The following is a 12,841-nucleotide window of genomic DNA, read 5'->3' as shown; positions in this document are numbered from 1 at the left end:
TTAAACTTTTACTTTCTGTCCACCACCCAGGTCTGAAATGGTCAGTTTTCACCTTGATGAAGTTGAGTAAGAAAGCACACAGAAGCTAATTCCCACCAGTCTAGCTCTAGCTGGTTTTCTAGGACACTTTCCCAAAGGAGCAATGGTGGTTTAGAACTGGTTTTTCCAGAAGGGAGGCCTGGCAGTTGTGAAATTCCGTGTTGCTTAAGCTCCTGGGAAAGGCTGGCAGGATTCCTTACCAAAAAACACAGAGTGAAAATAAAGCCACGTGAGAGGTCTGCCCTTTTTTTTCAAATTTAAGTATACTTGATTTATGGCTTCCCAGGTCATGCAGCAGTAAAGAATCGGCCTGCCAGTGCAGGAGACACAGGGGACATGGGTTCGATTTCTGGGTTGGGAAGATCTTTTGGAGGAGGAAATGGCAACCCACTCCAGTATTCTTGCCTGGAGAATTCCATGAACAGAGGATCCTGGTGAGCTACAGTCCGTGGGGTTGCAAACAGCTGGACATGACATAGCAACTGAGCATGCATACTTGATTTATAATGCTGCATTAGTTTCAGGTGTATGGTGAAGTGATTCAGTTATACATATGCAAAAATATATATTTTTTCAGATTCTTTTCCATTATAGGTTATTATAAGATATTGAATAAGAGCTCCCTGTGTGGCGCTTGTTTAGTTTATACATGGTGGTGTGTATCTATTCATCTGAAACGTCTACTCCTTCCTCTTGGTAACCACAAGTTTGTTTTCTTTTTCTGTGAGTCTGGTTCTGCTTTATAAATAAGTTCATTTGTATCTGTTTTTTCATTTCCACATATAAGCAATACCATATATTTGTCTTTCTCTCTCTGACTTCACTTAGTATGATAATCTCTAGGTCCATCTATGTTCCTGCAAATGGCATTATTTCATTTTTTATGGCTGAGTAATATTCCATTATGGGCTTCCTGGTGGCTCAGCGGTCAAGAATCTGTCTGCCAATGCCAGAGATGCAGGTCAGGAAGATCCCCTGGAGAAGGAAATGACAACCCACCCTAGTATTCTTGCCTGGGAAATCCCATGGACAGAGGAGCCTGGAGGGCTACAGTCCATGGGTCGCAGAGTCAGACACAACTTAGCGACTGAGCACACACACAATATTTTGTCATACGGCACATCTTCTTCACCCACTTAGATTGCTTCCATGTCTTGGGGATTGTAAACATGCTGCTGTGAATACTGGGGTGCATGTATCCTTTCAAATTAAAGTTTTCATCTTTTCTGGATATTTGTCCAGGAGTAGGATTGGTGAATCACATGGTAACTGTATTTTTAGTTTTTTGAGGAACCTCCACACAGTTTTCCATAGTGGTTACCAATTTATATTCCCACCAACAGTGTAGGAGGGTTCCTTATCTCCACACCATCTCCAGCATTTATCATTTGTAGACTTTTTGATTATGGTCATTCAGACTGATGTGGTCTGCCCATTTTTGAGGACAACCTGTTGTATGTGTGACTTTCATATTGGTGATAATAAATTTTAAAATCTGTACACCTGTGTAAGACTGAACAGTTTTTCCAAGCCTAAACTCATGAAAACAGTGTAGACAGAGTTACACAGTTACAACCTCAAGATCTCCCACTTTGATTCCAGAACTGGGGTCACAGGGAAGGAACGTTAAGAACAGCTCAGAGACAGCCAGTTGGTACTTATTTGGGGCATGTGCCAAAATTTTAACAGATCAAGTGAACTGACCTCCAGCATTTAAATTGTGTTCTTTGCGGACTGGGAGCTCACAGATCCGGTCCCAGCAGGAATAACATGGGAGTGGTAAAATGGGATTCTTTTTTCCAAGCTTCAGTGTTTTACCAAACCTCATTTGAACTAACTCATTCCTACCCTGGGCATTTTTTTTCTGGGATTTTACAAGTAAAATGTCTTCTGAATAGTTTTCCCAGATTAGCAGCAAATGTAGGAACCCTCTCCTCCGGTGGATACTGACAGAACCCTGTAGCATGGCGGTCCAACTTGGGATGTGTGTGTGTGCTTGCCAAGTCACTTCAGTCCTGTATGACTCTGTGACCCCATGGACTGTAGCTGGTCAGGCTGCTCTCTCCATGCGATTCTTCAGGCAAGAATACTGGAGTGGGTTGCTATGTCCTTCTCCAGGGGATCGTCTCTACCCAGGGATTAAACCCGCATCTCTTAGGCCTCCTGCATTGGCAGGTGGGTTCTTTACCACTAGCGCCACCTGGGAAGCTGCCCGGGGAAGTCTGAGATGGGCTCAGAGCAAAGCTCCAAAAGAGACCCCTGTGAGGGACCTCCCTCTCTCGGGCCTTCTGCAGCATCAGTGGGTATCAAGTTCAGGTTTAGAAAAGAATGGACAGCACAGTAGCCTTTCAGTGGGAGACAAGTCTCCTTGAACTTCGCTGAAAAGCTAATCACCTTCTCTAAAGCCTGTGATGAGAAGGGTGAGGAGAAAGCAGCAAAGTCATTCTCCTGATGACCCTGTAAATGGGGTGCCTTGGGGAGCAGGGATGCAGAGACCCTGGAGGACAAGTCCTTGGGAAGGTGGGGAGTGGCCACTTGGGTTGATAATGAAGATGTTTCTTCCTCGAAGCCCCTCTTGGCAGGCCCTGCCATTGCCAAACCAGATAGGCAAAGCCCAAGATGCGGGACCTGGCCTGGCTCACCTGTGCATCAGCTCATGTCCCCATGAGAGTTCAGGTTCCTTGAAGGCAGAGACTGCCTTCTTCATGGCCTGATGCCCCACTTCTCCCCTACCAAACCCATGTCATGTCATGGCATCAGAACTACACTGAATCACGGGCCTGAGAAACCCTAAGGATTGAAAAAGGAATCCCAGGCAGAGTTGAAAATAGCTTATCCTCCCTGGTTTCACTGTCCGCATAAGCAAGATAGGAAAGCAGGGGTCCCCAACCTCCAGGATCTAATGCCTGATGATCTGAGGTGGTGCTGATGTAATAACAGAAATAATGGGTACAATAAACATAATGCACTTGAATCATCTCAAAACCATAACCCCCACCCCCTATCTCGCCGTCCACCCCTCTGTCTGGGGAAAAATTATTTTCCATGAAACCGATCCCCAGTGCCAAAAAGGGTGGGGACCACTGCAGTAAAGGATACTAAATAATAAATAACTGGCACTTGACCAGGTGAGTGGTATCTGGTGCCAGCACTGAGAACTGTTTAATAAATTGCATTTTGCTTCTTAAAATAGACTTCAGGTTTTATTTTTTGTTGCTGTTCTGTATTTGGCTGTGCTGGGTCTTATTTGCCCTCGAGCATGTGGGCCCTTAGCCCCCTGACCAGGCATCAAACCCACATCCCCTGAATTGGAAGGTGGATTCCTTACCACTGGACCACCAGGGAAGTCCTAAGACTTTAGTTTTTTAAATTGTAAATAAGCTTAAGGCAAGGAGGTCCATAATCCCTTTTTATCTCAGGCTTAGTGCCTAGCAGAGAGCTAAATCTTTAAGAATTAAGTTTATTTTATAACTACCTATAATCTAAGAAAGAAGATGGCCTTGAAAATCTCAGTGCTTAAGGATCTGCAAGTTTTGCATACAGAGTATGCATACAAATGGGATAAATTAGGAATTTGAGAGTAACATATATATAGTATACACATTACTGTATATAAAATAGCTAAACATCAAAGACATATTGTATAGGACAGGGAACTATACTCAATATTTTATAATTGCTTATATGGGAAAAGAATCTGAAAAAGAATATACATATATATATATATATATATATATATATATATATATATATACACACACACACATACAGTTTCCTTGGTGGCTCAGCAGTAAAGCTGAGCGATAAAGCTGCCAATACAGAGACATGGGTTCAATCTCTGGGTTGGGACGATCTTTTGGAAAAGGAAATGGCAACCCATTCCAGTATTCTTGCCTGGAAAATCCCATGGACAGAGAAGCCTGGTGGGCTACAGTCCATGAGGTCACAAGAGTCAGATACAACTTAGCGATTAAATATCAAACATACATACATATACTATATATATATATGTATATATATATATATACACACACATAAATATATGTATTCTATATATATGTATATATGTATCTATCTATCCATATCTGAGTCACTTTGCTATACACCTGAAACTTACAAAACATGGTATATCAACTTCAATTAAAAAAATTTTTTTTAAAACCCAACAACAAAAAAATGGGCATGCCAAACTCTGGAGCATTATACACAAAGCAATTAATGCAGGCTCTAAAACAAACCACCAAGTGGCAACTGGACATCTGTGATCTTTGGACTCACCTTGAACCTCGATGTAGATGGGGTCAGACACGATCTCTTCACTGTTTATTTTCATCTTACAGATATACGACCCATTGTCTGAACGCTGCACACTGGTTATGCTTGAGAGAGAAACACAAAGATGTTTAATTGATGACCTTTCGAGTTTCTACTACAGGAATCAACATTCTTCAACTTCTTTGTCTTTCACTGTGATGATTAACCATGCATGTCAACATAGCTAGCTCATGGCACCTCGATGTTTGGTCAACCATTACTCTAGATGTAGATATTTTTCTGTGAAGGTATTTTTCAGATGTGATTCATATTCAAGTCAGTAGACTCAGAGTAAGGCAGATTATCCCCTATTGCTTAAGTGGGTCTCATTTAGTCACTTAAATGTCTTATGAGCACAGACTGAGGTCCTCTGAGGAACAAGGAATTCTGCCTCCAAATTGTCTTTGGAACTCAAGGCTGCAACATCAGCTCTCCCCTGGGTCTTCCACTGACACGCCACAGATTTCAGATTGGGCAGCACCCACAATTACCTGATGCTTGGACAGATTGAGGGCAAAAGAAGAGGGCAGCAGAGGATGAGATGGTTGGATGGCATCACCAATTCAATGGACATAAGTTTGAGCAAACTCAGGGAGATAGTGAAGGATAGGGAAGTCTGGTGTGCTGCAATCCATGGGGTCGCAAAGAGTCAGACATGACTGAGCGACTGAACAACAATTACATTAGGGGTTTCCCTAATGGCTCAGTGGTAAAGAGCCATTGAAGATGGTAAGAGCCATCTCCTTCCACCTGCTAATGAAGGAGATGTGGGTTTGATCCCTGAGTTGAGAAGACCCCCATGGAGGAGGAAATGTAGACCCACTCCAGTATTCTTGCCTGGGAAATCCCATGGACAGAGCAGCCCCGTGGGGTCACAGAGTCGGACACAACTTCAACAACAATGACAACAACAATGACATTAAATCTTTAAAATGACATCAATCTTTAAAATAATTTTTTTTTGCTCTCTCTCTTTTCACATGTGTGTATCCTATTGGTTCTGTTCCTCCTAAGAGCTCTGCCTAATGCCCGTGTGCTGACTTGTCTGGATTTCTGTGGTAGGCTCTGCACCAGGGTTCTCCATATCAGAGTACAACCTCTCAAGGCATTTTGCAAATTTGTGGGACTGCCCTGGATGGTCACATAACTAGGGGCCAACAGGTCTTTCAGGGGTCAGAGGCAACTTTTCCACAACCCAAATGACCTTCAGAGACTGGAACTTAACCCCATCGCACACACACAAAGTATTTTGCCTGGTGTTAATATCCATTTCATTGCCCAGGACCATGAAAATGGTAGGCTAGTATCTCCCTGTCCTGTTTTGAACTTGGCAGTGACTCGGTCATCATCTGGAGAAAGGATGACTGACAGCATCTCTCTGTCTGCAGTGGCTGTGTGCATGGTGCTAGTCGCTGTGGACTTTATTCCCTCTCCTGGTGTGGTCTTGCCCAGTATTTACACATTCACGTTCACACTATTTAATTATCAGTCATCTTCCTTTTGTTTTCCTCATGTTACAGTGTAAACATGGTACGTTATTAAATACCTGATATAAACAGGAGGCCTGGGCTCTAAGAGGTTCAGAGTCCTGCTTGCCAACTTCTCAACATGGTTACAAACAGGGAGATATACCACAGATGTGACACCTGCTCTTAGCTGGGGCAGGAAGGGATGAGAGAATAAGGAACACTTTGAAATACTCTCAGATGCTCCCTGAGAGAGGACACCTTTATTAGTCCCACAGCACTGGTTTCTTCTCTGTGCATCACACACAATCAAGAAGACTGTGATGTGGAAAAAAGGAAAAAAAGAAAAACGTGGAGAGGTCCACTTGTCTTTGTAGCAGCTTGCTCCTTGATGCAACTTATTTATGAAAGTGTTAGTCGCTCAGTCGTGTCTGACTCTTTACAATCCCATGGACTCTAGCCCACCAGGCTCCTCTCTGTCCATGGAATTCTCCAAGTAAGAATACTGGAATGGGTCGCCATTCCCTTCTTCAGGGGAATCTTCCAAACCCAAGGATCGAACCCAAGTCTTCTGCAGGCACCATCTGAGCCACCAGGAAAGCTAAGCTTTAGGGAAGGGGCTTTATGTCAGAGTGCCTAGAGGTCACCAGAAGAACATGCAAAGAGACTTCACAGGACAAAGATCTCCAAATAAGTGGGTAGCAGACCCTCCCTGAGAATCTGTTGGGATGTCATGGTTACCAGAATGGGATGGAGAAAGAGGAGAGGCACAGGTGTGCTGCTCACTGCGGTGACAACCAGGGGCTGGGTAGTGCACGCAGCTTCTGGAAGGTTCTGTATGCTGATCAGTCTAGCCTTTGTAGTTCTAAGGGAAACCAAGGTCATGGCTACTGAAAAGAGGACGTTGCCACTCATTTCACAAGTTCACCTTGAAAGAGGCATCATTTTCTTGCAGGAAAATCTAGGGAGGAGCTGAACAAAGTGGATGATGAGATCCAACACTCAGTGAGCCAGGAACCAGAGGGGAAGTGACAGCCAGAGAGGAAGGCAGGCCACAGCCCCAGTGAGGCTGCACCCAGGCCAAGGATGCACAGCACGCCGGGAACCCAAGAAATCAGCAGGGGCAGATAACCGTGGAGCAGCACACGCTGGAGGCAGAAATCAGACTGCACAACAAAGTCTAGGAGTGTCTTCAACCAACCAGCAAGGAAAATTCAGACTAGGAGAAGAGCAGGAGAACACAAACTCAATACATATTTGGTCACTTTCTATTTATAATAAAGAAATACAAAAAAGAATCAATAAAGCCTTGCCTGAAAACAAACAAACACTTGGTCTTTACTCATTCGCTTTAGGCAGGGTTTAGCAGCATCTGGTGAGAAGGACCATTTGTGTCTGCATTAATTACCAAGTCCAGATTCATCTTATCTATAGCACAGGAACGGTTTTTCACAAATAATTCTACTTTTTATTTTATAGACATCACATAAAGGCTCCCAGGATGAAGGCAGGGTGTAGCTGGGATTCGAGATGGGGAAGTGATCCCCCATCTCCTCCTTCTCCCCGGCAGATACAGCAGGAGAGGCTCCACTCACAGAATAGCAATCTAGACATTCCGACGACTGAGTAAGGAATTCCAGAAAGAACACAGAGAGGGGAGGGGGAGGATATGATTCAAGAAAATGCCCAGAACTGGAGATATGGATCTTTCCAAACCTGACCATTAGGCGGGCAGCACAGCAAGAGAGAAAAGACCCGCCAAGGGGCTTCAACAAGCCCCTTAGACAAGTCACACATCTAAGATAAAGTGGAGACCCCCAAAAGCTTCCAGAGAAAGGAAAAGCAGGTAATTTATGAGTGAATCGGAACAGCATCATGCTTCTCAAGAACAACTCTTGGAGCAAAAAGGAAACAGATCAGTGACTTCAAGATGACAGCAGGAAAATTGTTTCCCTTTTAAATTCTGTATCGGTCAAACTGTCTTTTGGTGAGAGTAGGAAAAATCTGGCATTTTCAGATATTCAAGAGCCCAGAAAGCAAGTGGGGGGGTGGGCTCCACGTAAAGTGAGGGAGTAAGCCAGGAAGAGGGGAAGCTGGGCTCTGGGAGACAGGAGCTAGAAATCAGGAGGAATGAGGCTCCCAACAATAGGAGCAAAGATGACTCCGTCAGACCCCAGACCTGGAGGGCAATGTGTCTGGGCTGCAGAGAAAGGAACGGCTCCAGGTCTGGCACCTCCAAGGAAAAACTCCAGTCCTGAGAATTGTGTCATTTTGAGAAGAGAGGCCTATTTTCCTTTCGAACGTGGAGGAGAATGAGCAATCAAAAATTAGAAAATTAAGTGAACTAACAGGTAGGCAAGGAAACTATTAAATTCAGGAAGATCAAAAAGCTTGACAAGAAGGCCAATGAAATTACAGTTTGACGACATGATTCGGCCGAAAATAGCATTTCCACAGCTACAGAAATTGTGAACCCTGGGTACTGATTTAAACCATGGCTGTGAGTAATACTCTATTAGATTAACATACCATGCTGGGGCCAGGCACGGGTATGCACGCACACCACACACACACACACACACACACACACACACACACACACACACACGGGACTCGTGGATTGAATGTTTCTGGAAAACTACCCAATCAGTGGGTCACCTCTGCTCCCCATCAGGAAAGCACTAGGGCTGGAGTGGGATAGACAGACTACTTTACCATGTGCAGGCGCTTTTTAATAAAGGTCTAAGAATTCCATCAGATTTTGGTCAAACATCTGAACGGGGGATGACCAAAGAAACCATAGCCTCAGACCTGATGTCTAGACAGGAACCATCTGGAGAGAGAGCTGAGGTGAGGAAAGGGGAGTTGAAGGGGGGCTGGCAGCTGCAGAAGCTCATCCCCACCAGGATCCCCTCAGCTAACATAGCCCCAGAACATCCTACAAGGACACACATCTCTCTGGCCCTCAGACCTGTGACAACTAGGCTGACCTGCTCACAAATGTCTTGTGGCAGTGGTGGTAGTTTAGTTGCTAAGCCATGTCTGATCTTTGTGACCCCATGGACTGTAGCCTGCCAGGCTTCTCTGTCCACGGGATTTCCCGGGCAAGAGTACTGGAGTGGGTTGCCATGCCCTCCTCTAGTGGATCTTCCCGGATCCGGATCGAGCCCGGGTCTCCTGCATTGCAGGCGGGTTCTTTACCGTCTGAGTCACCTATACATGGAGTGCATACAAATCTCTCCACCTCTCTATGCTTCTGGTCCTTTTCAGAAAGAGAGGGTCTCACACCTATCTCTACACCACGCATGGCACCTACGGGAAATTTGGAACTCAATAAATATTTGGTCACTTAAAAAAGAAAGAAAGAAAGAAAGAAATACAAAAAGGGACCAATATTAGTTGACTCATCTTGAATACCTAGAGTGGTCAAATTCATAGAGAAAAAATGTGGAATAGAGGTTGCCGAGGGCTGGAGGGGATGGGGAGTGGGGAGTTAATGTTCGTGGGTATGGAGTTTCAGTTTGAGATGATGAAAGAGTTCTGGAGATGAATGGTGGTGATAGTTGCATAAAAATGTGAATGTACTCAAGGTTGCTGACTTGGATATTCAGAAAGGGTTAAAATGGTGTTTTATTTTATGTGTGCATGCATGCTCAGTAGCTAAGTCATGACTGACTCTTTGTGACCCCATGGACCGTAGCCCACCAGGTTCCTCTGTCCATGGGATTTCCCAGGCAAGAATAAACTGGAGTGGGTTGCCATTTCCTCCTCTAGGGGATAGTCCCAATCCATGGATTGAACCCATATTAGCAGGTGGATTTTTTTTTACCACTGATCCACATGGGAAGCCCATGTTATGTGCATGTTACAACAATCAAAAACAAACAAACAAACATTAAAAATGAAAGAAAAAAAACCTAAAAAAAAGAATACAAAGACCCACTGATAAGCATCCTATCTTAACCAGCTGTCATTCAAATGGTGCTGACAGGATTCCATGGATAAACCGAGTTGAGGAATCTGGTACAAAATCTGACCTGAAAAGAAGTCTGAATTGAATATAAAGCAAGTCTGAAAGTCTCAGCAATCTGTGGCTAAAAATAACCAGCTGATGGCTTGGTGGAACAAATTATGTTCTTACTTTCTAGATGTTTGGCTGGTCTCTCATGCACGATTCCATCTTTGGGGTCACCAAAAGCAGCAGGATAAAGAGTAACCAGCGATAGCATCAGGCAGACCCAGCTGGGGTGGGTGGGGCAAGGGTCTTGGCTCTCAGAGCCCGCAGGGGCCCCGCCAACACAGGCTCTCAGGCACAAGAGCGTGCAGGAACCCAAAGTACCCACTCAACATGTCTACCAAGAAAGTGGACTAAGAAAGGAAAATCCTTCCAGCTTTAGCTGCTGGGAAGGATGCCAGAATTTAAAGAGCACTGGGAACCCTTAGACTACAAAGAAAACAAATATCAAACACTCTCCCTTTGCCATAAATTGCCCAATAACTAAATCTGCAGGGCCTGTCAATATACAGGAGCGTCAGTTTTTGTTTTTGCTTGAGGGTAGGTCTCCTCAAGTCTTCTGATCTGAAGGCGGGCGCCTTCCTGGAAAATTTTACCTGATGAGTGTTTCAACCTAAGCCAGAGAGCTTTTTTACACCTTACATCAGACTTTAGAACTAACTGTTGTTGTTGTATAGTCTCTAAGTCATGTCTGATTCTTTGGGACCCCAAGGACTGTAGCCCATCAGGCTCCTTTGTCCATGGGGATTTCCCAGGCAAGAATACTGGAGTGGGTTGCCATTCCCTTCTCCAGGAAATATTTCTGATTCAGGGATCCAACTTACATCTTCTGCATTGGCAGGAGATTCTTTATCACTGTGCCACCTTGGAAGTCCTTAGAAATAACTGCCCCAGGAATTACACTCGTCTTTAGAGACTTCATTGGGAGATCTTAGCTACACAGGGTCCCCAGGCTAGATGAATGGATACCCTATGGTTTGAGCTGATATCAGGTGTAGATGGGGTAGGATACTGGTTGGAGTGTCAAGGGGGATGTCCAGCCTGGTGACAAATCCCACAACGGAGTTCTAGCAACTGCTTTCGAGTGATGCACCATCCGGGATTAGGCATGGGGTGGGGGGTATGGGGCCAGGAGTAAGGAAGGGTGTTGGTGGAGATTTTCTGTATTAGCCACCAGGCCATTGATTAGGAAAACTCCAACTAGACACTGAGTGCTCCCTATACCCATTAATGCCAGAAGACTCTTGCCTCTATCACTACTAATAGACATCTGACCCCTGCTTACACATCTGTATAAACATCTTATACTCTATACTCTATACATCTTATACTCTATATGCATTAATGCAAGATGACTCTTATACTCTATCATGACTAATAGACATCTGACCCCTCGCAGAAGCAAGGCTACGACAGCTCGGCGCAAAAGCGTGGCCGAGAGGAGCTAGGCCGGGCCGGGGGCCGGGAGCCGGGGGCGGCGGCCGAGAGGGGCTAGGCCGGGCCGGGGGCCGGAGGCGGCGGCCAACAGGGGCTAGACTGGGCTGGGGGCTGGGGGCGCAGATGACAGGGGCTAGGCCGGGCCGGGGGCCGGGGGTCGGCGGCCGACAGGGGCTAGGCGGGGCCGGGGGCCGGGGGCCGGCAGCGGCGGCGAGAGGAATTACCCAAGGCCCAAGGTAAGAGAAACCCAAGTAAGACGATAAGTGTTGCGAGAGGGCATCAGAGGGCAGACACACTGAAACTAAAATTACAGAAAACTAGCTAATCTGATCACACGGACCACAGCCTTGTCTATCTCAATGAAACTAAGCCATGCTGTGTGGGGCCACCCAAGACGGATGGGTCATGGTGGAGAGGTCTGACAGAATGTGGTCCACTGGAGAAGGGCATGGCAAACCACTTCAGTATTCTTGCCTTGAGAACCCCATGAACAGTATGAAAAGGCAAAAAGATAGGACACTGAAAGATGAACTCCCCAGGTCAGTACGTGCCCAATATGCTAATGGAGATCAGTGGAGAAATAACTCCAGAAAGAATGATGGGATGGAGCCAAAGCAAAAACGATAACCAACTGTGGATGTGACTGGTGATAGACGCAAAGTCCGATGCTGTAAAGAGCAATATTGCATAGGAACCTTGAATGTTAGGTCCATGAATCAAGGAAAATTGGAAGTGGTCAAACAGGAGATGGCAAGAGTGAACGTCGACATTCTAGGAATCAGCGAACTAAGATGGACTGGAATGGGTGAATTTAACTCAGATGACCATTATATCTACTACTGTGGGCAAGAATCCCTTAGAAGAAATGGAGTAAACATCACGGTCAACAAAAGAGTCCAAAATGCAGTACTTGGAAGCAATCTCAAAAACGATAGGATGATCTCTGTTCGTTTCCAAGGCAAACCATTCAATATCACGGTAATCCAAGTCTATGCCCCGACCAGTAACACCGAAGAAGCTGAAGTTGAACGGTTCTATGAAGACCTACAAGACCTTCTAGAACTAACACCCCAAAAAGATGTCCTTTCCATTATAGGGGACTGGAATGCAAAAGTAGGAAGTCAAGAAACACCTGGCGTAACAGGCAAGTTTGGCCTTGGAGTACAGAATGAAGCAGGGCAAAGGCTAATAGAGTTTTGCCAAGAGAACGCACTGGTAATAGCAAACACCTTATTCCAACAACACAAGAGAAGACTCTACAGGTGAACATCACCAGATGATCAACACCAAAATCAGATTGATTATATTCTTTGCAGCCAAAGATGGAGAAGCTCTATACAGTCAGCAAAAACAAGACCAGGAGCAGACTGTGGCTCAGATCATGAACTCCTTATTGCCAAATTCAGACTTAAATTGAAGAAAGTAGGGAAAACCACTAGTCCATTCAGGTATGACCTAGATCAAATCCCTTATGAGTATACAGTGGAAGTGACAGATAGATTTAAGGGACTAGATCTGATAGACAGAGTGCCTGATGAACTATGGACAGAGGTTCGTGACATTGTACAGG

The 12,841-nt window shown here is 45.1% G+C and overlaps 1 protein-coding gene across 4 annotated transcripts in view; it reads right to left on the bottom strand.

The window, feature by feature from the left end:
• MERTK (MER proto-oncogene, tyrosine kinase) overlaps positions 1-12,841 on the bottom strand; it is a 139,217-nt gene that overhangs the window by 71,554 nt on the left and 54,822 nt on the right. For all 4 annotated transcript variants that reach the window (XM_081484885.1, XM_081484882.1, XM_081484884.1 and 1 more), the window contains one exon: positions 4,318-4,418. In XM_081484885.1, the coding sequence (XP_081341011.1) occupies positions 4,318-4,372 (55 nt within the window). In that variant the 5' untranslated portion in view covers positions 4,373-4,418. The remainder of the gene's footprint in view (positions 1-4,317; positions 4,419-12,841) is intronic.

The sequence above is a fragment of the Giraffa tippelskirchi genome, chromosome 4, assembly GCF_054371585.1.
Source record: "Giraffa tippelskirchi isolate mGirTip1 chromosome 4, T2T-mGirTip1v1.2.pri, whole genome shotgun sequence".
Lineage (NCBI taxonomy): Eukaryota > Metazoa > Chordata > Mammalia > Artiodactyla > Giraffidae > Giraffa > Giraffa tippelskirchi.
The sequence above is the reverse complement of the archived record's forward strand: the minus strand, read 5'-3'. Positions and strand labels throughout refer to the sequence as shown.